Raw genomic sequence first — 24584 nt, 5'->3', positions numbered from 1 at the left:
CTCTCTCTCTGCTCTGCCAGTTTTGCAATGTGATACCTGTCATCACTGTTGCGACCACTAAGACCTTCACCAGATGTGTTCCCTTTGGACTTTAGACTTCCCAGCTTCAGAAACTGTAAGCAATAAATTTCATTTTCTTATAAATCACCCAGTTCAAGGTAATTTTGTTATAAGCAACAGAAATGGACTAATACAGGCATTAATTAGTCACTTTAGACCAAAATGACTGTTGTACTCCTAGATTTCTTTTAACAGCATTTTTCTGCTTTGTAGTCAGAGTTGTGAAATTTAGTTGTAAAATATTAATGCACTCTGTGCTTCACTCACTGGTTTTTTGTTTTTGTTTTTGTTTTGGCAGCTGGCCTGTATGGGGATCTAAACCCTTGACCTTGGTGTTTGTTGTAACACTGCACTCTAACCAAGTGAGCTAATCAGCCAGCCCTCACTGTTTTATTAAATTTGTCAAAAAAGGAGACCAAAGCCAATATCTACAGATATATGTAAGACTATCTATGTATTTCAATTAACACACTCGAATCCAGCCCTCAAAAAGGACTGCTTTTATGGTCTTGGAGTGAGTTATTGTGGAAATGCTAACCTGTCATCTCATCACATATAGCAGACCATATTTTTCAAAGCTGGCCATAATATCTCCTGTCTCACATGCTTTTCTACAGGGCTACCTTCCCATTCCACCAAAAAGAGGAGACTAATTCCTCTCCCTTCTTCCAACACCAGAGTAGGTGTAAGTGACATTGTGTGACTTTTGAGGCTGGGTCACAAAAGGCAATGCAGTTTCTGCCTTGTTGCTTGCACACTCATGCTTGGAGCTCTGAGCCATCATGTAAGAAGTCCAACTATCCCAAGGCTTTAAATCATCCCAGGCCAGGCTCCAGACATGTGCATGAACAAACCTTCAGATAATTCTAGCTCCCAGCCATTAACCCCACCCAACCTTCAAATAATCCAACTGAGACCCCAAGCCATCCCTGCACTGCCCTGTCAAGATTCTTGACCTAGAGGAATCAGCAAGCATGATAAAATAGTTGTTTTAAGCATTAGGTTTTGGGGTAATTTATTATGCAACAGGAGTAATCAGATCAAACTAGAGTGAAGAATAACCAACAAAGAAAATAAACAGTGTGTGCCAATTAGCCTTTCATTTAATTTAATTAACTTTATCAGGATATGTGTCACATCTAATTATAGCAAACCAACAGCAAGCATATTCCATTCTGTACCCCAAATGACGGTTACATGATTCTTGTGGCTAGGAGGGACTGAACTTTGTCTAAACATTTACATATTTGCAACTATTGATATATCTGAACTCAGACTGCATCCCCTCAGGTTTCTGAAAGGCTATCTCTTAATTTTTACGTCACTGTCTCATGGTATCTCTACTACTTACTCTCTTCTGTAGAGAACTAAGCCCTCGCATGGCAGTTTTAATTTGCTGAAGAGTGAGATGCTACTGAATAAATAATAGGAGTCAGATATCAACAGCAGAAGTGTCAAGGCTTCCCTTAATGTCCCTTGCTTTTTAATTGTATAATTAGAACTGAACTAAAGTATATGCAGTAAACAATTCATTCTTTACCTTCCACAATACTGGACTTAGCAAGGTATCCTGAAGAGGATTTCAGAGCACCACTGAACACAAAGAAACTGGCACCAGTCACTAAAATAGCAAAAGACATAGTTCAGTGACGGTAGACCCTGACATGGAGGGACTAGGAAAAATAATAAAGTATTTGTTAGTTGGAAATGCCAAACATCACCATACAGAATTTAAAAAACAATGAATCTATTTCCCGCATTATACAAGTAACTAATAATTCTGATGCTTATGATAGCTTTGGGAATGAGGTTTTAAAACACATTCCTCAATTTTGTTTTGTACTTCTTCCGATTAAGAATCAAAGAATCTTACAAGCCAAGAAATTGTAGTAGTAGCGTCCAGGGTTTGGCAACCTACAGCCCATTTGTAAATAAAATTTTACTGGAACACAGCCATATCCCTTCATTTATATGTTGTCTATGGCAATTTTGGCACTACAACTCTAGAGTTGAATAGTTGGTGCCAAAGATCAGGCCTTACAAAGCTTAAAATATCTGGCCCTCCACAAAACAAGTTTGCTGACTCTTGATCTAATCCATTGATTTCCAGAATTTTTTTAGACCAAATATATTTTGAAGATGAAGATACGTTTGCCAATTATTTTATCTGCCAAGTAATTATTTAAAAGAAAAAAAAACCCCACCTATTTGAAAGACAAACTTCTATCACTACTCTCTCTTCATAAAAGAAAAAATATTTAATTACATTTAGCTTTATGAAAACTTCCACTATACTGTATATACTGTATATTTTTCCATCTCTTAAACTGAACTAGATTAATTCAACTGCCTACATATTGGCCCTACAATATCTCTAACAGGTGGTCATCCAGTCTTTGTCAAAGTCTCCTAGTGACAGAGAGCCAACAACAGCACAAAGCAACCCATTCAACTTCTGAATAACTCTCAAGGTTACAGGGTGTGCCCTCAAACTGAGCCAAAATCTGGCTCCAACTTTCACCCATTGGTGCTGGTTCTGGCCTAATTTCCACATAAGAAAAAAACCTTAAAAATAGGGATAGCTAGTTATCACCCTCTTCCAATCAATACTTTTCCAGTTTAAACATTTATACTTTATTCAAGAAGTCTTCCTTTGACATAGGTCCCAGATTTCTCACAGGTCTTGAATCATCCTCTGGAGACCCTCTACTTTTATAAATATACATATATTAATGATATCCAGAACATGTCTGAATATTCTACATAGAATTTGACTTATAGAGAGCATTGTGGACTTATCATATACTTTACCTTGGATATCACATTTGAATATACTGTATTAAATTAAATGTCTTTTATGCCTTTACTGCGTGCGCAACTGATTTAAAAAACATACTGAAGACAGTGACCTACTGTAAGTCACTACTTACCTACTGTAAGCCCCTGTCTTCATTATATTTTTTAAATCGGTTGTGCAGTAAAGGCATAAAGGGTATTTAGTACAGAATATTAGAGAAGTGTTTCACAAAACATACTGAAGAAAGCTAGTTTTGGGAGATGCTTCGTGGGAAAAAAAGATTCATGATCAAATAAATTTGAGATGAGCTAGACACTATCCTCCTTTTAAAAATCGGAATACACATCAGCTTAGTTAAAGGGTCTGAAAAGTCCTGCGGTAAAAAAATCTGTTAAAACTTAAATTAAGTCTGAGAAACCTTGTGTTATTAAGCAAAACTTCTTTTTACTTATTTATGTGAACATTTTTTAAAACCACAGAGCCTGAGAAAACACTTTGGGTAATGCCACCTTGAGCAATGGTTCTCAAACACTCATGTGCATTTTTTTTTTTTTTTGTGACCAGTAAGGGGATTATAACCCTTGGCTTGGTGTCGTCCGCACTGCGCTCAGCCAGTGAGCGCGCCAGCGCGCCAGCCATCCCCATATAAGATCCGAACCCGTGGCCTTGAGCCACAGGGTTGGCCCACTAATGTGCATTTGAATTACATTATTGAAATGTAAATTCTGATTAGCAGATCTGGGGTGTAGATTCTTCATTTCTGACACTCTCCTAGGTGAGTGAGACCATGTTCTGAGTAGCACTGAACCTAGATCTTTTCCTCCAAAATTCTGTCAACCTATTAATAGAGATTCTTTGGGTGTGGTCATCTAAAAAGCTCCAAATCTACCCAAGTGCACTTTCGCTATGGGCGCCTAGTCTCACCTTCAAATATCAGTGCTGGTCCTGCCAATATCAAAATGTTTCCCTCAATCATAGAGATCCTATATGCAACTCTGAGTCTAGCTACTTAGGGAATCAACATAATCCTGGAGAATATACCTGGAAAGGTTGATTAATTTGTTTATGGTCACATATCTAGAAAGTGAGTGTTAGGAGACTGAGATATCCAACTCTCCAAGTCCAGTATAATCTTCATTAATCATAATCTCAACCAGCTCAAATGCTCACCTTTTCTGGGCTGATTGTGAATACTGATAGCCTGGGTCTGATAGTTTCCATCGTCATTCTGTACACACACGAGATGGGAATCTGCCTTTTCATTGAAGCAGGCACCTCCCGCCAGGACATGCTCATTGGATTTGTTCATGGCTTTCATCATCTGCAATCAAAGAAGAGGGTTAACCTTATTCTGAAAAGAATGGGCGTTTTTCTGTGCACCATCTCAAGGACAAAATTAACAGATACTTATTAAGGTGACAAAGGGGCTACCAAATAATAAAAACAAAGTAAAAAATCATAGTCATCATTAGTAACAAAGTTAACATATACAAAAATTCCCTGTACAGTTTATAAGTGATTTGTACTACAACCTAAGAACATGACACATTTTCCACTCATTTTCGTTTTATTGCTGAACTAAACTCAAGTAACTAAAATTAGTTTAGCAGTAGTTTCTCCTACCCACTGAATTATTCTCTGAGGATATATACCCTGAAATTCTAAGTCTGAAAGAATGTCTCATATTTAAGTGCATCTGCCTTCTTTTTTAAACATCCAAAGGAGTGAGGCTTTCCTCAATGAAATATGAAATTCATTGTTTCTCTATTTTACTAACTTATGTTTGAGATCTTCAATGAAATCACTTACTAATATTTTCCCATGTTATTATCAAAAGACAATTCTGAAACTAACTTGAAATAACTCACTATTTTGTGTCAAGTAAACAAATCTGAACTTACCTTGTTGTTAAACTCCAGCCTCTGGCTGAAACAGGTCAATGATAATTTATTTGTCTGCTTTTATTTCCCATTTTTTCACATGCCACCCACTTGTCCAACTTTCTGAACTTATCCTTTAAAATGTCTTTAATCCTTTAAAAATCTAATGTGAAACTTTTGTTTTAGTCCCTTCGTCCTCATATTATAAACTGCAGTACCACAGTGCCCCATTCTTCCTCCAACCACCAATCTGCATTCTGTCTCTATCCATTTACCTATTCTGAATATTTTATATAAATGGAACTATAGTATATGTAACCATTGTGTCTGGCTTCTGTCACTTAGCATAAAGTTTTGAAGGTTCATCCACATTGCAGCATATTAATGAGTACTCCATTCCTTTTTATGGCTGAAAAATACTCCATTGTATGTATATAATATAATTTCTTCATCCGTTCATGCGTTGATTGCTATCTGGGCTGCTTCGACCTTTCAACTATTGTTAATAGTGCTACTGTGAACATCTGTATATGTGTACTTATTTGAGTACCTTGTTTTCAATTCTTTGGGATATAAACTTGGGGGTAGAATTGCATAGAAATGGTAATTCTATGTTTAACTTTTTGAGAAGCTGCCAAACTGTTTTTCATAGTGGCTGAAATATCTTACCAGAAATGTACAAAGACTCCAATTTCTCACATGCTCACCAACACTTGTTATTTTCCTTTTTTTAATAGTCATCCAGTGGGTACCAAGAGGTACCTCATTGTGGTATTTTCTTTTTTAATTTTAACATTTATCTGTATCCATTTATGAAGTACAGTGTATTGTTTTAATACATGCATATACTGTACATTGATTAGGGTAGACAGCATAGCTTTGTACTCATTAATCCAACGTTTCCCCTTTCCAACACCTCCCCTCCTCGCCCCTGGTAACCATTATTCTACTCTCTCCTTCTGTGAGAACCACTTTTTTTTACAAAAAAGTTTTTAAGATACTACATGTGAGTGAGATCATGTGGTATTTGTGTTTCTATGCCTGGCTTACTTTACTTAAAATAATGGTCTCCAGTTCTATTCATGTTGCTGCAAATAACTGTATTTCATTTGTTACAGCTGAATAGTATTCCACTGTGTATATATACTACAGTTTTTTAAACCCATTCATCCATTGATGGACATTTAGGTTGATTCCATCTCTTGGCTATTGTGAATAATGATGCAATGAACATGGGAGTGCAGGTGTCTCTTCAATATATTAATTTCATTCCCTTTGGATATATCCCCAGTAGTGGGATTGCTGGGTCATAAGATAGTACAATCAATTTTTAGTTCGAATCTCCATGCCGTTTTCCACAATGGCTGTACCAATTTACATTCCAACCAGCAACGTAGGAGAGCTCCCTTTTCTCTGTATCCTTACAAGCATTTGTTATTTTCTGACTTTTTGATAATAGCCACATTAACTAGAGTAAGATGGTATCTCATCATGTTTTTAATTTGCATTTCCCTGATGATTAGTGATGTTGAGCATTTTTTCATGTTCCTGATGGCCATCTGTATGTCTTCTTTTGAAAAATGTCTGTCATTGACCTATTTTATAATTGGGTTGTGTATTAGCCCTTTTTTGTGTTGCTATAATAAAGTATGTGAGACTGGGTAATTTATAAAGAACAGGTTTATTTGGCTCATGATTCTGGTACAGCTGCATCTGGCACAGGCCTCAGGCTGCTTCTACTCATGGCAGAAAGCAGCAGGCAGCTGGTGGGTACGAGCAGATCACAGGGCGAGAGGAAGCAAAAGGGGGGGTGGTACCAGGGTCTTTTAAACAACCAGCTCTCACGGGAACTAATAGAGCGAGATCTCACTCAGGACCCTCACCTCCCAGGGAGAGCATTAATCCATTCATGAGGGATCTGCCCCCATGACTCAAACAGCTTCCAACACTATCACATTGGGGATCAGATTTCCACATGAGTTTTGGGGGGACAACACATCCAAACTCTATCAGGCTGTTTTTTTGCTGTTGAGTTATTTGAGTTCCTTTTATACTCTGGATATTAGAACCTTGCCTGATGCGTAGTTTGCAAATACTTTCTCCCATTCTGGAGGTTCTCCCTTCACTTCGTTGACTGTGTGCTTTGCTGTGCAGAAGCTTTTTAGTTTGATGTAGTCCTACTGGTCTATTTTTGCTTTAGTTGCCTATGCCTTTGTAGTCTTGTTCAAAAAAGCCCGGTCCACTCCCATGTCAATGCAGCATTTCCCCCATGTTTTCTTCTAGTAGTTTCATAGTTTTGAGTCTTAAGGTTAGATCTTTGATCCATTTTGACTTAATTTTTGTGTACAGTGAGAGATAGGGGTCTAGTTTCAATCTTCTGCATATGGACATCCAGTTTTCCCTGCATCATTTATTGTAGGGGCTGTCCTTTCCCCAATGTTATTTTTGGCACTTTTCTCAAAATTCTGTTGGCTGTAGATGCATGGATTTATTTCTGGCTCTCTATTCTGTTCCATTGGTCAATTTGTCTGTTTTTATGTCAGTACCATGCTGTTTGGGTTACTATAGTTTTATAGTATATTTTGAAGTCAGATAGTGTGATGCCTCCAACTTTATTCTTTTTGTATAAGGTTGCTTTAGCTAAATGGGGTCTTTTGTGATTCCATACAAATTTTAAGATTGTTTTTTCTATTTCTGTGAAGAATGTCATTGGTACTTTGATAGGGATTGCATTAAATCTATAGATTGCTTTGCATTATATGGACATTTTGATAATATTAATTCTTCCAACTGATGAACAGAGGATATCTTTCCAATTATTTGTGTCTTCTCCAATTTCTTTCACCAGTGTTTCATAGTTTCCATTGAAGAGAACTTTCACCTCGTTGGTTAAATTTATTCACAGGTATTTCACTTTTTTGATAGCTATTGAGAATGGTATTACTTTATTCATTTCTTCTTCAGATACACTGTTATTGGCAAATAGGAACACTATTGATTTTTATGTGTTCATTTTGTATCCTGCCACTTTACTGAATTCATTTACCAATTCTAGTAATTTTTTAGTGAAGTCTTCAGGGTTTCTATGTATGATCAAGTCATCTGCAAACAGGAATACTTTGAATTGCTCCTTTCGAATTTGCATGTCCTTTATTGCTTTCTCTTGCCTTACTGCACTGGCTAGAACTTCCAGTACTATGTTCAATAAGAATGGAGAGTGGGCATCCTTGTCTTGCTCCAGATTTTACAGGAAAAACCTTCAATTTTTGTTCATTCAGCATGATATATGCTGTGGGTTTGTCATATAATGGTCTTTATTATTTTAAGGTACATTCCTTCTATACCTACTTGGTTGAGTGTTTTTATCATGAAGGGGTGCTGGACTTTATCAAATGCTTTTTCTACATCTATTGAAATGATCATGTTTTTTCCTTCATTCTGTTGATGTGATGTATCACATTTATTGATCTGCATATGTTGAGCTGTCTTTGAATCCCTGGGATGAATCCTACTTGATCATGGTGAATGTTTTTAATGTGTTGTTAGATTTGGTTCACTAGTATTTTGCTGAGGATTTTCACATCTATGTTCATTAGGGATATTGGTCTGTAGGTTTGTTATTGTGTGTTTTTTCAGTTTTGGTATGAGGGTAATGCTGGCATCACAGAATGAATTTGGAAGTACTCCCTCTTCTTCAATTTTTCTGAAGAGTTTTAGAAGAATTGGTGTTAGTTCTTCTTTAAATGTTTGGCAGAATTCAGCAGTGAACCTATCTAGTCCTGGGATTTTCTTTGTTGGGAGACTTTTTATTACTGCTTCAATCTCATTATTCATTATTGGTCTGCTTAAGTTTCTTAATTCTTCATGAGTCAACCTTGGTAAGTTGTATGTGTTCAGGAATTTATCCACTTCTTCTAGGTTTTCCAGTTTGTTAGTATACAGTTGCTAGCAAACTCACACATGCTGTTTTTTTCATCGTTAGACTATCTAAAAGTTTATCAATTTTGTTTATCTTTTTCAAAAACTAACTCTTTGTTTCATCAATTAAAAAAAAAAATCCTAATTCATTTTTTTCTGCTCTGATCATTATTTCTCTCATTCTACTAATTTTGAGTTTTGTTTGTAATTGTTTTTCTAGTTCCTTGAGGCATAACATTAGGTTGTTTATTTGAAATCTTTCTACTTTTTTGATGCAGGCATATATTGCTATGAACTTCCCTCTTCAACTGCTTTTGCTGTATCTAATATGTTCTGATATGTTGTGTTTTCATTTTCACATGTCTCCAGGAATTTTTTAATTTCCTTTTAAATTTTCTTCATTGACTCATTCATTGTTGAGGAGCATGCTGTTTAATTTCCATGTTTCTGTACAGTTTCCAATGTCCTTTCTATTACTAGTTTTATTCAGCTGTGGTCAGACAAGATATCGGTATGATTTCAATTTTTAAAAATTTGTTAAGACTTGTTTTGTTATCTTATATATAGTCAATTTTAGAGAATGTTCCATGTGCTGCTGAGAAAAATGTGTATTTTACAGCTGTTGGATGAATTGTTCTATGAATGTCCATTAGGTCTAACTGATCTAGAGTGATTAACTGTAATAGTTCTTGGTTTATTTTCTATATGCATGGATGACCTCTCCTTCACTGAAAGTGGGTTATTCAAGTCCCTAACTATTACAGTGTTGGAGTCTACTCCCATTAGGTCTAGTAGTTAGTATTTTCTTTATATATCTGGGTGCTCTAGTGTCGGGTGTGTATATATCTAAAATTGTTATATCCTCTTGTTAAACTGATCCCTTTATCATTATATAATGACCTTCCTTATCTTTTTTTACTTTCCTTGGGTTGGAGTCTATTTTATATGATGTAAGTATAGCTACTCCTGCTCTTTTTTCATTTCCATTTGCAACAAATATCTTTTTCCATCCCTTCACTTTCAGTCAATGTGTGTCCTGAAAGGTGAACATATTGTAGGCAACATATTGTTGGTTCTTGTTTTATAATCCATTCAGCCACTCTGTGTCTTTCAGTTGAAGAATTTAACCTATTAACATTTAGAGTTATTACTGATATATAGGGACATGTTACTGCCATTTTGTTATGTTTTTTCTGGTTGTTTTGTAGATCCTTTTTTCTGGTATTACTGTCTTCCTCTGCAATTAACTGGTTTTCTCTAGCAGTATCTTTTGATTTCTTTATATTTATTTTTTGTGTATCTTATTATAGGTTTTTGTGTTATGGTTACCACGATGCTTACAAAAAACATGTTATAATCTTAACAGATCATTTAAAACTGATTAAAACTTAACATTGATATCTAAGAAAAAAGAAAAAACCAAAGCCAACTCTATGCTTTGATGTCATTCCACCCCCATTTTTTTGACATTTTGTTTCAAGTTACATCTTCTAATAGTATTGCCTATCTCTTACACAATTGTTGAGTCTATTATTATCTTGTGGGGTTTGTCCTTTAGTCATCACAGTAAGGATATAAGTGATTTATTCACCATGCTTACAACACTGGAACATTCTGAGATTATCTCTTATGTGGGGAGCTGCCCACGTTACACCGTAATCGCCATTACAAGATGGCGCCGGCCGACACTGACAATCGGCAAAAACAAGTCTAGAGCGCATGTGCTGGGAATTTCCCCACCTCTAGTCTCTGCCTCTCCCGTGGCGTCATCTGGGCTGATGCACGACCGCCAGTCAGAGGGGGACACGTCCTAGGCGAGGGACAGTTTTCTATAAAAGGGAACGGGCTTCTGTACTTGGGGTCTCCGCCCCGATAAGCTTGTGCTCTGCCTCTCAAGACGCATTAAAGCTTTACTGCAGAAGGATCCTGTGTGTGCCGCGTCGTTCTTGCTGGCGAGACGGTTGCGCGGGACACTCTTACTTAGTTTACTACTGAGTTTTGTACTTTCAAAGGCGTTCTTGTTACACTTTACCTTCATCTTCTTTCAGCCTGAAGAACTCCCTTTAGAATTTCTTATAACACAGGTCTAGTGTTGATGAGTTCCTTTAGATTTTGTTTGTCAGGGAATGACTTTTATTTCTCCTTCATAGTTAAAGGTTAGTTCTGCCAGATAGAGAATTCTTGGCTAACAGTTTTATTGTTTCAGCACTCTGAATATTTCATCCCATTCTCTTCTACCTACACAGTTTCTACTGAGAAATCTGCTGAGAGACGTGTTGGAGCTTGTTGAATGCTATGTGTTTCTTTTCTCTTGCTGCTTTCAGTATTCTTTCTTTGTCTTTGGTTTTTGATAATTTCATTATGATGTGCCTTGGGGTGTTCCTTTTTGGACTGAACTTGATTGGGGACCTCTGAGCTTCCCATACCTAGATGCTGTCATTTTTCTCCATACTTAGGAAATTTTCAGCCATTATTTCCTTAAATATGCTTTCTAGATCTCTTCCTTTTTCATCTCCTTTGGGTACACCAATTATGCAGAGATTTCACTTGAAGAAGTCCCATAATTGCTGAAATTCTGTTTGGCTTTTTATTACTTTTTTCATTTTACTCCCATGATTGGATGATTTCTTATGTTCTGTCTTCAAGCTCACTGATTCTGTCCTCTGTTTGATCAAGTCTGCTGTCATAGCTTCCAGTTGAATTTTTCAGCTCAGATAATTTGTTCTTCAGTTCTAGAATTTCTATTTGAAGCAGGTGGGCTGCTGGATGTGTGGGGCTGCATGCATGGCTGGAGCCACACAAGTGGCTGAAAATATGGGCCTACATGGGCTGGTGGGGCCATGCAAGTGGCCAGGCTAGTGGGATGTGTGGGAGGCTGGGGTGGCTGGGGCTGCATGGGCAGCTAGATGGCCAGGCTTGCATGGGCAGCTACTCAGGTGAGAGTGCATGGGTGGCTGTGGAAGCTGGGGCTGCACAGGTGGCTGGACATCCAGGGCTGCATAGGCAGCCAGGCAGCTGGGTGCACATGAGTAGGTGGGGCCTCATGTGAGTGGCCATGTGGGTAGCTGTAACACTTGAGCTGCACAGGCAGCTGAGGCCATGCAGGCAACTGGGCAGGGCTTTGCAGTAGGGAGTGCTGAGCAGGACAAACTTCTGTGCAAGGAGAAGGGTCACTGCTCTGGAACTAGAAAATGGTACAGGCAGCCACAGCAGTGGTGCGGGCAGTCTGGGGCACAAGCAAGAGGAGGGTTACTTCAGGAAACTGCTCATGGCTGAGTAGATCCTTTCCACCACAAGGAAGAATTCCTCCTGCATTGATCCTAGTGTTGGAGACTGGGTGGCAGCTGAAGCCAAATGCTTCTTTCTCCTTTCCACATCACACTTCTTTGTTTTTAATGCTCTACAGTGTCCTCACCAGGTTCCTGATGGCTAACCACGCTCTCCCACACATGCTCTCCCCCACATTTTGCTGTCCTTTCCTCACTCTGGTCCCTTTATATTAGAGGATCATGCAATGGGCATCTCTAGCCTGATATCTTCTGCAGCTGCTTCAGCTGCCCACACAGCCACATCCACAAATGTGGACCCAGCTGTCCAGTTGCCTGTGCAGTCCCAGCTGCCCTGGCTGTATACACAGCTCCCCAACCATGCAGGCTCAGCTGTCCAGATGGCCCCAGCTGCTAAGGCATAGCTGAGCTCCCCAGAACTACTGAGTCTGCCTGGAACAACTGAGTCTACTAAGTCCATCCATAACCAAAACTAAAAACACCACAACCAACAGGCAATATATAACAAATCTACAGGAGGGAGTTTTTCTTCTCAAAGTCACCCCAGGGTAGTAGAAGAAGCAACTGCTCCACCAGAGGACCAGACATCACTGTAGGGATACTAGAGATATGATAAAACAAGAAAATATGACACTACCAAAAGAATACAGTATCTGAAATACCAGACACCAAAAAACAGGAAACCCTTGAAATGTCTGAAAAGGAATTCAGAGTAACAATATTAAAGAAAAGAAACTCAGTGAGAAACAAAAAGACTCAGATGTATGACACAACAAATTAAGAAAAACAATCCAGGACACGAAGGAGAAGTGTACAAAGAGATAAGTACCATAAAAAAAGAATGTAACAGAACTCCTGGTACTGAAAGACTCATTAAATGAAATAAAAACTACAACTAATAGTATAAATAGCAGGCAAGAGCTATTTCTGATCTCAAAGGCAATCTTTCCAAAATAACCCAAGCAGACCTTAAAAAAAAAAGAAAAGAAAAAGAAAAAGAAAAAAGAATTTTAAAAGATGAAGAAAATCTATGCTCATAGATTTCTATGCTATCAGAAAAACTTAAGCACACAAACATCATGAGTGTTCCAGAAAGGGAGAAGAAATGAAAAGGCACTGAAAACATATTCAATGATATAATAGCAGAAAACTTCTCAGGCATTGGTAGAGATACAGATTTACGGATCTAAGAGGTTCAAAGATCCCCAAATAGATTCAATCCAAAAAAATCCTCTCCAAGACACATTGTAGTCAAATTGTCAAAAATCAAGGACAAACAGAGAATCCTAAAAACTGAGAGAAAAGCATCAAGTTATCTACAAGGGAGTCCCCATCAGAATAACAGCAGACTTCTCAGCAGAAACCCTATAGGCCAGAAGATAATGGGATGATATATTCAAATTACTAAAAGAAAAAAAACTACCAGCCAAGAATACTATACCCAGTAAGGCTATCCTTCAGAAATAAAGGAGAAATAGCATATTTCCCAGACAAACAAAAGCTTCAGAAGTCCTTCACTACATGGAATCTTCGAGGGGGTCATGCACCTGGAACCTAACAAAGTGTAATCAGCACCAAAAATACACAAGAAAGAATAAACTCTACTAGTATAGCAGATACACAAACAAGAAAGAGAAAGAAAGTATACCATACCACCTCAAAAAAACCAAAGAACACAGAAGACAAAAAATAAAAGAGAAAGAAAGGAACAAAAGATATTTAAAACAATGGTATGAAAAGCAATTAAATGCCAGGAGTAAGACAATGCCTTTCAAGAACAACCCTAAATGTATATGGATTGAATTCTCCACTCAAAAGACATAGAATGGTTGATGGATTAAAAAACTCAACTCAGCTGTATACTGCCTACAAGAATAACCTCACCTGTAAAGACTCACACAGATTAATAGGGAAAGGATGGAAAATATATATATATCACACAAATGAAGACCAAAAGCTAAGCAGGAGTAGCTACTCTTATATCAGATAAGATAGAATTTAAACTAAAAACTACAAAAAGAGACAAAGAAGAGCATTACATAATGATAAAGGAATCTATTCACCAAGTAGACATGACAGTCATAAATAACCAACATCAGAGCACCCAGATATATAAAGCAAACAATATTAGACCTAAAGACAGAAATAGGTCCCCAATACAATAGTAGTTGGTGAACTCAACACCCATCTATCAACACTGGACAGATCATCTAGGCAACAGAAAAATGCAGGAATTAAACCACACTCTAGAACAATTGGACTTGGCAGACATCTACAGAACATTTCATCTAACAACTACAGATTATACATTCTTCTCATCAGCACATGAAACATTCTCCAAGATATATTATGTTAGGTAACAAATCAAGTCTCAACAAATTTTAAAAAACTGAAATAATTTCAAGTATTTTAGACCGCAATGGATTAAAAGTAGAAACCAATAACAAGACAAACTTTGGAAACCATACAAATAATGATACACCACAAAGAATTAGAAAAACAAGAACATCAAATCCCAAAATAAGTAAATGGAAAGAAATAATTAAGATCAGAGCAGAACTAAATGAAATAGAGACCAAAAATATGATACAAAAGATCAATGAAACAAATTCATTTTTTGAGAAGATAAACAAAATAGACAAATCTTTAGCCAGACTAAAAAAATAAGAGCAGACCCAAATAATAAAACCCAGAAGTGTAAAAGGAGACATCACAACTGATATCACAGAAATACAAGTAATCATTAGAGAATATTATGAACAACTTTATGCCAATAAATTTAAAAACCTGGAGGAAAAAGATAAATTTCTGGATATATACAAACTACTAAGACTGAAACAGGAAGAAATAGAAAACCTGAACAGACCAATAACAAGCGATGAGATTGAAGAAGAAATTAGATGTCTTCCAAACAAAGAAAAGCCCAGGACCAGATGGCTTCACTGCTGATTTCTACCAAACCTTTAAAGAAGAAATAATACCAATTCTTTTCAAACTATTAAAAAAAAAACTGAAATGGAAGCCATTCTCCCAAACTCCCTTCTATGAGGCCAGCATCATCCTGATAACAAAATCAGATAAAAATACAACAAAAAAGAAAACTACAGGCCAATATCCTTAATGAACATAGACACAAAAATCCTCAATAAAATATTAGCAAACAGAATACAGCAGCACATTTAAAAGATTATACATCATGATCAAATGGAATTCATCAAATGGGATTCATCTCAAATGCAGAAAAAACATTTGACAAAATTCATCATCCCTTCACGATAGACTCTCAACAAATTAGGTATAGAAGGAAAACGTATCAACACAATAAAAGCTGCATATGACAAACTCAATGTCAATATCATCCCGAATGGGGAAAAGTTGGAAGCTTTTCTTTTAAGAACAGGAATAAGACAAGGATGCCCACTTTCACAACTCCTATTTAACATAGTATTGGAAGTACTTGCCAGAGCAATCAGGCAAGAGAAAGAAATGAAGGGCATCCAAATTGGAAAAGATGAAGTCAAATTGTCCCTGTTTGCAGCTGACATGATCATATATAGAGGAAATCCTAAAGACTTGATCAAAAAACTCTTATAGCTGATAAACGAATTTAGTAACATTGCAGGATACAAAATCAATATAAGAAAACCATAGCATTTTTATAGTCCAACAATGAACTAGGAGAAAAAGAAATCAAGAAAGGGAGCCCATTTACAATATCTACAAAACAAACGAACAAACAAAAACCTAGGAATATATTTAACCAAAGAGGTGAAAGATCTTTACAATAAGAACTACAAATCACTACTGAAAAAAATTGGAGAGGACACCAAAAGATGGAAAGACATTCCATGTACATTGATTGGAAGAATTAATGTTGTGAAAATGTCCATACCACCCAAAGCGACGTACATGATTTGCATGTCTGTAGTGACTAGTGATGTTGAGCATCTTTTCTTGATCATCTATATACCTTCTTTGTCTACTCAAGTCCTTTGCCCATTTTTTTAATTGGAATGCTGTCTTTTGTTGTTATTAGAATTTTTTAATATATTCTGGATATTAGACCCTTATCATATATATTAATTTGCAAATATTTTCCATTCTGTAGGTAACCTTTTTGATTTCTTAATAATGTCCTTGAATGCACAGAAATTTTTAATATTTATTAAATCAAATTTATTTATTCTCTTGTTACTTGTGCTTTTGTAGTCACATGTAAGAATCCAATGCCAAATACAAGGTCAGGAAGAATTACATCTATGTTTTCCTATAATAGCTTTATGGTTTCAGCTCTTATATTTACTTCATTGATCCACTTTGAGTAAATTTTCATAAATAGTGTGAGGTAGTGGTACAACTTCATTCTTTCACATGTAGAAATACAGTTGCCCCAGCACCATTTGTTGGAGAGACTATTCTTTTGCCACTGGTGGTCATGGCACCCTTGTCAAAATCAACTGGTCATAAATGTGTGAACTTATTTCTGGGTTGTTAATTCTCTTCCATGCCAGTACCACAGTTTTGATTACTGCTGCCTTGTAATAAGCTTTACAGTTAGAAAGTGTGAATCCTCCAATTCTGTTCTTCTTTTTCAAGAAAATTCTTGAATGGCCATTCAGGGCCCCTTGCAATTCCAGTAAACTTGAAGAAAAACTTAAATTTGAGTATTGGCTTTCTATTTCTGCAAAAAGGCCACTGAAATTTTAATAGGTTTTGCACTGAAACTACAAATCACTCTGAGTAGTACTGACATCTTGACAATACTAAGTCTTCCAACAATCCATGAACACAGTACGTTTTTACATTTAGGTCTTTTTTTTTTTTTTGCAGTGGGCCAGTATGGGGATCCAAATCCATGACCTTAGTGTTATCAACACCATGCTCTACCCAGAAAGTTAAATAGCCAGCCCTATTTAAGTTTTCTTCCTTTCAACAATATTTTGTAGTTTTCAGGGTAAAAGTCTTTTACCTAACCTTGATTAAACTCATTCCTAGGTATTGTTAATTAATACTCTCAGGCATCATCATCTCCTAACTTGACTTTGTTTTGTTTTCAACTTTTTTTTTATATGGGCCATTGTACTTAACCAAAATATAATAAAATGAGAAAATGTCCATAAAAGTAAACAACAACAAAAGGCAGTCTTAATGTACAAATTACTCTCTTAAAGAGTGACTGAGATAGCGTTGACTGAAACAAGACTAAATACCCAGAATAACAAATCAAAATAAACCATACCATATCAGACAATAATACTTAGAAGTTAGAATATAATGAAGTGCATGTACACAGACACACAGACACACAGACACACACACACACACACAAACAACTGGTGGAAGTCTTTAATTGATGCCCTCTTTCCGAAAGGTAAATGGGGGGTTATCAAAACTTTAAAATGTTCTTATCATTTGATATAAGAATTCCATTTCTAGAAATTATTCTAAAGATAATAGGACAAGTTCGTAGGATACAAAGGGAGATGCTCAGCACAGAATTATTAATAGTAAAAATTTTTCAACTTGAAATAACAAAAACACAAGAAAAAGTCAAAGAGGAGTACATTCCTACAACTGTCATTCAGACTCTAGTTTTTTATTTTTTGGCCACAAAACAAGTATTAATACATTTTTTAAAAACTAAGATCATAGAAAATATATTCTCTGACACAATAACAAAAGGAAATTTAGAAAATTTGCAAATGTGTGGAAATTAAACAACACTCTCATAAATACACAACAGGTAAAAAGAAAAATCATAGGGAAATTAGAGACACTTTCAGATAAAAATCAAAGTGCAACATATCAAAATGTATAGGATGCAAGGCTCATGCAGTGATTATAGGAAAATTTATACTTGTAAACATCTATGTTAAAAATAAGAAAAATCTCAAATCAGTAATGTAAGCTTCTACCTTAAGAAAACAGAAAAAGAAGATCAAACCAAAAGTAAATATAAGTAGGAAATAACAAAGATTACAACAGAAATATATTAAATAGGGAATATATTCATATAATATATAGGAAATATATTTATAATTAAAAAGCATTAGAGAAAATCAACAAAACCAATAGTTGATTCTTTAAAAAGATCAAAAAAATTTGCAAACCTTATCTACACTGACCAAGAAAAAAGTGAGAGAAGACCAAAATTGCTAAAGTCAGAAATAAAGCAGGGGCATTATTAAATTTTCATTATGTTTTCTGTGATGGTAAGATTTAGTTTCTTTCTCTTTCTTGTTTGCATATTTGTTCTACTATTGGGTTTTCTTCTTTCATGTGTATTTGTGGTTATGATTATTGTTTTTCAGATTCCAGACTTCCTTGAGGATTTCTTATAGAGCTGGTTGTGTGCTGGTGAACTCTCACAGTTTTTGTTTTTCTGGAAAATACACTATTTCTCCCTCCTTTGTGAAGGATAGGCTTGCTGGGTGTAGTATTCATGGCTGGCAGATTTTTTTCTCCTAGTATTTTGAAAATATCATCCCAGTGTTTTCTAGCCCATAGAGTTTCTGTTGAGAAGTCTGCTGTTAGTCTGACAGGGGCTCCCTTATAGGTGACAACATTTTTCTCTTGCTGCTTTTAAGATTCTTTCTTTGTCTTTGAGCTTTGCTGATTTGACTATAATGTGTCTTGGAGAAGATCTTTTTGGGTTGAATCTGTTTGAGAATCTTTGAGTCTCCTGGATCTGAAAGTTCATTTCTCTCCCTCTACCTAGGAAGTTTTCCATTATTATTTTCTTGAATAGGTCTTCCATGCCTTTTTCTTTCTCCTCCCCTTCTGGAACACCCATGATTTGAATGTTTGTGCACTTGAGACAGTCTGCTAGCTCTCTTAGATTTGCTTCATTTTTTAAAATTCTTTTTTCCATTTTTTGGTCTGCCTGTGTTATTTCAAAAGGACTATCTTCAAGATCAAAAATTCTTTCTTCTGCTTTTTCTAGCCTACTGCTTAAGCTATTGGTTGTGCTTTTTATTTCACTGAGTGAATCCTTCAGTTCCATGAGTTCTGCTACATTCTTTTTTAAGGTACTAATCTCTATGTAAGTTTCCTCCTTCGTATCCTGGATTTTTTGTTTGTTTGTTTCATTACATTGTCTGAATCTTCTCATATCTCAGTTAATTTCCTTAAGATTGTTGCTTGGAATTCCTTTTCAGTCATTTCAAGAGTTTCCTGCTCTACAGGGTCTGGTATTTGAGAATTACTGTATTCTTTTGGTGGTGTCATATTTTCTTGGGTTTTCATATTTCTAGTGTCTATACATTGATGTCTGGTCATCTGGTAGAGCAGTTGCTTCTTCTATTACTTTTGAATGGGCTTCGAGGAGAGACACGTCCTCTTTTTCCAGCCTCCATTGGTGACACTCCTTGTGTCAATGCAGTTAAGCATCTAGTGGGCTGCCTGCATGGTGGCTGTGGCTACTGCTCTGGTGTCAAGCTGCTTTTGCAGTAGCCGTGGCTGTGGTGGTGGATGTGGTAGGCCACCACTGTGGAAGTGGTACTTTTGGTGTGCTCTCTTGCCTGCTTCTGGGCATGAAGGGCTGCCCTTGGCTCCTGCCTAGGACCCTGGGCATGCTCTCTTGCCTGCTTCCAGGTGGATGGGGCTTCCCTCAGCTCCTGTTTATAACTCTTACAAAGTTAACATTTTAATATATTACTATATCACCAGAGGAATCCAAACAATAATAGAATATTCCTTTTAAACTGGCATGTATCAACTTCACTAATCCAAACCACTTCTATTGGGGATTTCCAAAAGTTACTTTTAAATAATTTTTCTGCAAACAACATGAATGAGCTAGCAAATTTCTCCTTAGCAAATTCAACTAATAGACTACCTTAGGTTCTCATTTGCAATTTACATTTGTATCACATGACAAAAACTGAGATGATGACATGTGGCAATTTTAAAGAATGTTATATTCATTTCTACCAATCATTAGGGTAAAGTGGTTTCTAATTTTGTCTACTACAAGCAGACTAAGAAACATTTTCAATTTAGACATTCTGAATAAATCAGCTGGCCACAGAGGAAAATACTTCCCTGGATGTCAACTTCAAGCCCAGTGAAACGAACTTCATATTCCTTCAAACATAAATGCACATATATTCTTTTTTTAGAAATAATGTTCATTTACAATAAGGGGAGATCTTCCCAGATATTTAAAGGACCCTACTGACCATAAAATAACTTACACTTGTCATATGATGATATAAATACTCTACTATCCATTTTAGCTATGCTAATCCCCTGCTCTATTAATTCAAATCCTTGTATCAATCCATATCTTCACTATAGCTCAAAGCCTAATAACTCTTTTCTGGATATTAAAAATAACCTTAAAACTATCTTCCACAGTCTCCTTCAGTTCTGATTCACTCCACATGATGTTTCCATATTTATCAAAGCAGGGCTCTGATATGTCACATCTTCTCTACTGTGTCCCCCACTCAGAATCAAAAGCTTCCTATGCTCCAACCCCAAACTAGTCTTCCTGTCTTGCTTCCCTTCCTACAGTATCCTTATATGCTGCTAATATTCAGAACTACTTCCTGATACACTACTCATCCCTGAGCCTTTGCGTATACTATTATTTAGCCTATCTTTTCTTCTACCATATTTAAGCAATTGAAAAACTGTCCCTCAAATCATGGCTTAATAAAAATACCAATTCCTACATGATCCCATCTTTAACCCCCCCAATTAGACAGTAATGTGACCACTCCCCTCTCTGAACTGCCATAAGCACATTCTCTGTATATTTTATATGCCATCAACCACATTCATGCTCGGATCATGATTAATAGCAAGGACTCATGCTAGATTGTATACATTTAAATCCTAGCTTTGCTAGTAATTACCTGTGTGCCCTTGGGCAACTTGTTTGACCTCTCTGTGTCCTAGTTTCCTCCTCTGTAAAATGGAATAATAAAAGTAACTGTTTCATGGAGTTATGAAAGTTAAATAAATTATGTTTATTAAGTGCTTAGAACCACACCAAACACATAATAAGCACTGATTAAGTGCTTGTTAAATAAAATTTGTATATTTATCTTATCTTACCTTTGTTAAACCTTTGTTAAAATATACACCAATGGATAGGCCATGGATTCCCCTGTGGGTAAAATGAGATGCTCTAAAACTACCAAACAAAACAAAATGACCATAGCAGAATGAGGGGTTACACACACATATATATTGCATACACTTACAATATATAATACATATTATATGTTTTACATATATATGTTACTAACTGTCATAAGGCATTCTTTCCTGCAAGTAGGCAGAAACTAGTTCCTGGAAAATAACGTAGGAACAGGTACAGTTGGAAATTTCCCAACTGACCTTCAATAGGCCACCTAGGGCCAGCCAACTGATCCTCCTTATTTTGTGGCTCCACTACAGCTCCAACTGGACAGAGAATCAGCTTCACAAACATTGCTTTTGATAAGCAGCTGCAACCTCCAAACCAGATTTGGCCAGTTTATAGAGACTGCACAAAGTGTCTTTTGTGCCCTATAGTAACTTTGATGTCAGGAGCCAAATTCCACCTCATTTTAATACTATATTTCCACCCTGAAATGAATACGGGACGTATATTACAAGTATGTGTACCCACCATGCTTATGACTTCATAAATATTCATAGAATTCTGAGTTCTGGTCAAGATGGCGGAGTAGTCAGTTCCTGGTGTTGCTCTCTCCCACAGAGTGACAGTTTGCAGCTACTGAGGAGCAGCAACGGAGGACCCGAGATCTGTGCTGGAGCCAGGCATGCAGGACCCCAGTTCAGGTTGCTCTCCATTGCACAGAGAGACTTTAGAGCTTCTGGGCCCACACGCCCTGAGCCTGCTCAGCTGGAGAAAGCAGGCAGGGTGGGACTTCCAGCCCAGGCCGGTCCCCACGTCCGGGAGTGACTTAAGAGGCTCGGAGCCCCCATACCCCGAGCCAGCCGAGCTGAAGAAGACAGGTGGGCACAGGTCTTCTGGCTCAGCCCGGTCACCGCCTCTGGGAGTGACTTAAGAGGCTTGGAGCCCCCACACCCCAAACCAGCTCAGCCCAAGAAGGCAGGCGTGGCAGGACTTCTGGCCTAGGCTGGTCCCCACCCCTGGGAGAGACGTAAGACCCTCAGGGCCCCCTCATCCCGAGCCAGCCCTGCAAGAGAAGACAGGCAGGGCAGGACTTCTGGCCCAGGCTAGATCCTGCTGCCCAGAAGCGGCAGTACCTTCAGGATCCAAGCCAGACATCAGGGTGAAATGAGTGGACTGTGATACCCCCAGCGACAATGACAAAACACCAAAGGAAAGATATCAGATATATGAAAAATCAAGAAAGCATATTGCCACCAAAGGAAAATAATAACTCACAAGTGCTAGATCCAGTAGAACAGGAAGCCTTTGAAATGATAGACAAGGAATTTAGAGTAACTATTCTAAGGAAACTAAATGAGATATAAGAAAACTCAGACAACACAATGAAATAAGAAAAAATATACAGGATCTGAAAGAAGAAACGTACAAAGAAATCAATGCCTTGAAAAAGAATGTAGCTGGGCTCGTGGAGCTGAAGGATTCATTCAACGAAATAAAAAACACAACAGAGAGTTTAACCAGCAGACTTGAACAAGCAGAACAGAGAATTTCTGACTTTGAATACAGGCTGTTTGAATTAACATAGGCAGGCCAGAAAAAAGAATCAAAAAAATTGAAGAAAATCTAAGAGAGACAACTGACAACCTTAAGTGCTCAAATATCTGAATCATGGGTATTCCAGAAGGGGAGGAAAAAGGAAATGGCATTGAAAACATGTTCAATGAAATAATAGCAGAAAACTTCCCAGGTATAGGGAAAGTCACAGATCTACAGATTCAGGAAGCCCAAAGATCACCAAACAAATTCAACCCCAAAAGATCCTCTCCAAGACATGTGATAATCAAACTGACAAAACTCAAAGGCAAAGAGAGAATCTTAAAAGCTGCAAGAGAGAAGCGGCAAGTCACCTGTAAGGGAGCCCCAACCAGAATAATATCAGACTTTTCATCAGAAATCTTAAAAGCCAGAAATGAATGGGATGATATATTCAAAACACTAAAGGACAAAAAATGCCAGCAAAGAATACTTTACCCACCAAGGCTATCCTTCCGAAATGAAGGACAAATAGTATATTTCTCAGACAAAAACTGTGGGAGTTCACTACCACACAACTAGCCTTACGAGAAATTCTCAAGGAAGTATTAGGTTTGATACCACAAAAACAACCATCACTGCCATGAATATGCAAGAAAGAACAATACCTACCAGCAAAGCAAAAATGCTAACAAAAGAGAAAAAAAAATAGTTTATCTATCACCCCAAGAAACCAACAAATACAGAAGACAAACAGAAAATTAGACAGCAAGGAACAAAAGATACTTAAGACACCTAAACAAAAACCAGTAAAATGCTAGGAGTAAATCAACACCTTTCAATAATAACTCTAAATGTAAAGGGATTAAATTTCCCATTCAAAAGACAAAGACTGGGCCGAGCCCGTGGCGCACTCGGTAGAGTGCTGCGCTGGGAGCGCGGCAACGCTCCCGCCGCGGGTTCGGATCCTATATAGGAATGACCGGTGCACTCACTGGCTGAGTGCCGGTCACGAAAAAAAAAAAAAAAAAAAAAAAAAAAACGACAAAAGACAAAGACTGACTGGATAAAAAAGATGACCCCAACAATATGCTGTCTTCAAGAGACTCAGTTGACCTGTAAAGACACACATAGACTAAGAGTGAAAGGATGGAAAAAGGTATATCATGCAAATAGAAATGAAAAACGAGTTGGAGTAGCTATTCTTATATCAGATAAAATAGACTTTAAAGCAAAAAGCATAAAAAGAGATAAAGAAGGCCACTATATAATGATAAAAGGATCTATCCATCAAGAAGACAAACAATCATAAATATGTATGCACCCAATGTCGGAGCACCCAGATTTACAAAGCAAACACTATTAGATCTAAAGAAAGAGATAGACACTAACACCATAATAGCAAGGGACCTGAATACCCCACTCTCATCATTGGACAGATCATCTAGGCAAAAAATCAACAGAGAAACACAATATCTAAACAATACTTTAAACCAATTGCATTTGGCAGATATCTACAGAACATTCCATCCAACAACCTCAGAATATTCATCTCATCAGCACATGGAATATTCTCCAGGATAGACCACATGTTAGGTCACAAAGCAAGTCTCAACAAATTCAAAAAATTGGAATTATTCCATGTATTTTTTTCTGATCACAATGGATTAAATTTAGAAACCAATAATAAACAGAACTCTGAAAACTATATGAACACATGGAAATTAAACAACATTCTACTAAATGGCATGTGGGTCCAAGAAGAAATTAAACGGGAAATCAAAAAATTTCTTGAAACTAATGAAAATATTGATACATCATACCAAAACCTGTGGGAAACTGCAAAAGCAGTATTAAGGGGAAATTTATCACATTCAATGCTTACTTAAGAAGAATGGAAAGATGGCAAATAAATAACCTAACACTTCACCTTAAAGATCTAGAAAAATAAGAACAATCCAAACCTAAAGTTAGTAAACGGAAAGAAATAATTAAGACCAGAGCAGAACTAAATG

At 36.9% G+C, this 24584-nt stretch overlaps 1 protein-coding gene across 3 annotated transcripts in view; it reads right to left on the bottom strand.

Annotated features, from left to right (window-relative positions):
- ZFYVE9 (zinc finger FYVE-type containing 9) overlaps positions 1–24584 on the bottom strand; it is a 182297-nt gene that overhangs the window by 10867 nt on the left and 146846 nt on the right. For 2 of the 3 annotated variants that reach the window (XM_063106443.1, XM_063106444.1), the window contains 2 exons: positions 4028–4178; positions 1601–1681 (listed from right to left, as the gene is read on the bottom strand). In XM_063106443.1, coding sequence (XP_062962513.1) covers positions 1601–1681; positions 4028–4178 — 232 coding nt within the window. The remainder of the gene's footprint in view (positions 1–1600; positions 1682–4027; positions 4179–24584) is intronic. The other variant, XM_063106445.1, reaches the window with a different exon arrangement.

The sequence above is a fragment of the Cynocephalus volans genome, chromosome 8 (genome assembly GCF_027409185.1).
Source record: "Cynocephalus volans isolate mCynVol1 chromosome 8, mCynVol1.pri, whole genome shotgun sequence".
NCBI classification, from domain to species: domain Eukaryota; kingdom Metazoa; phylum Chordata; class Mammalia; order Dermoptera; family Cynocephalidae; genus Cynocephalus; species Cynocephalus volans.
The sequence above is the reverse complement of the archived record's forward strand: the minus strand, read 5'-3'. Positions and strand labels throughout refer to the sequence as shown.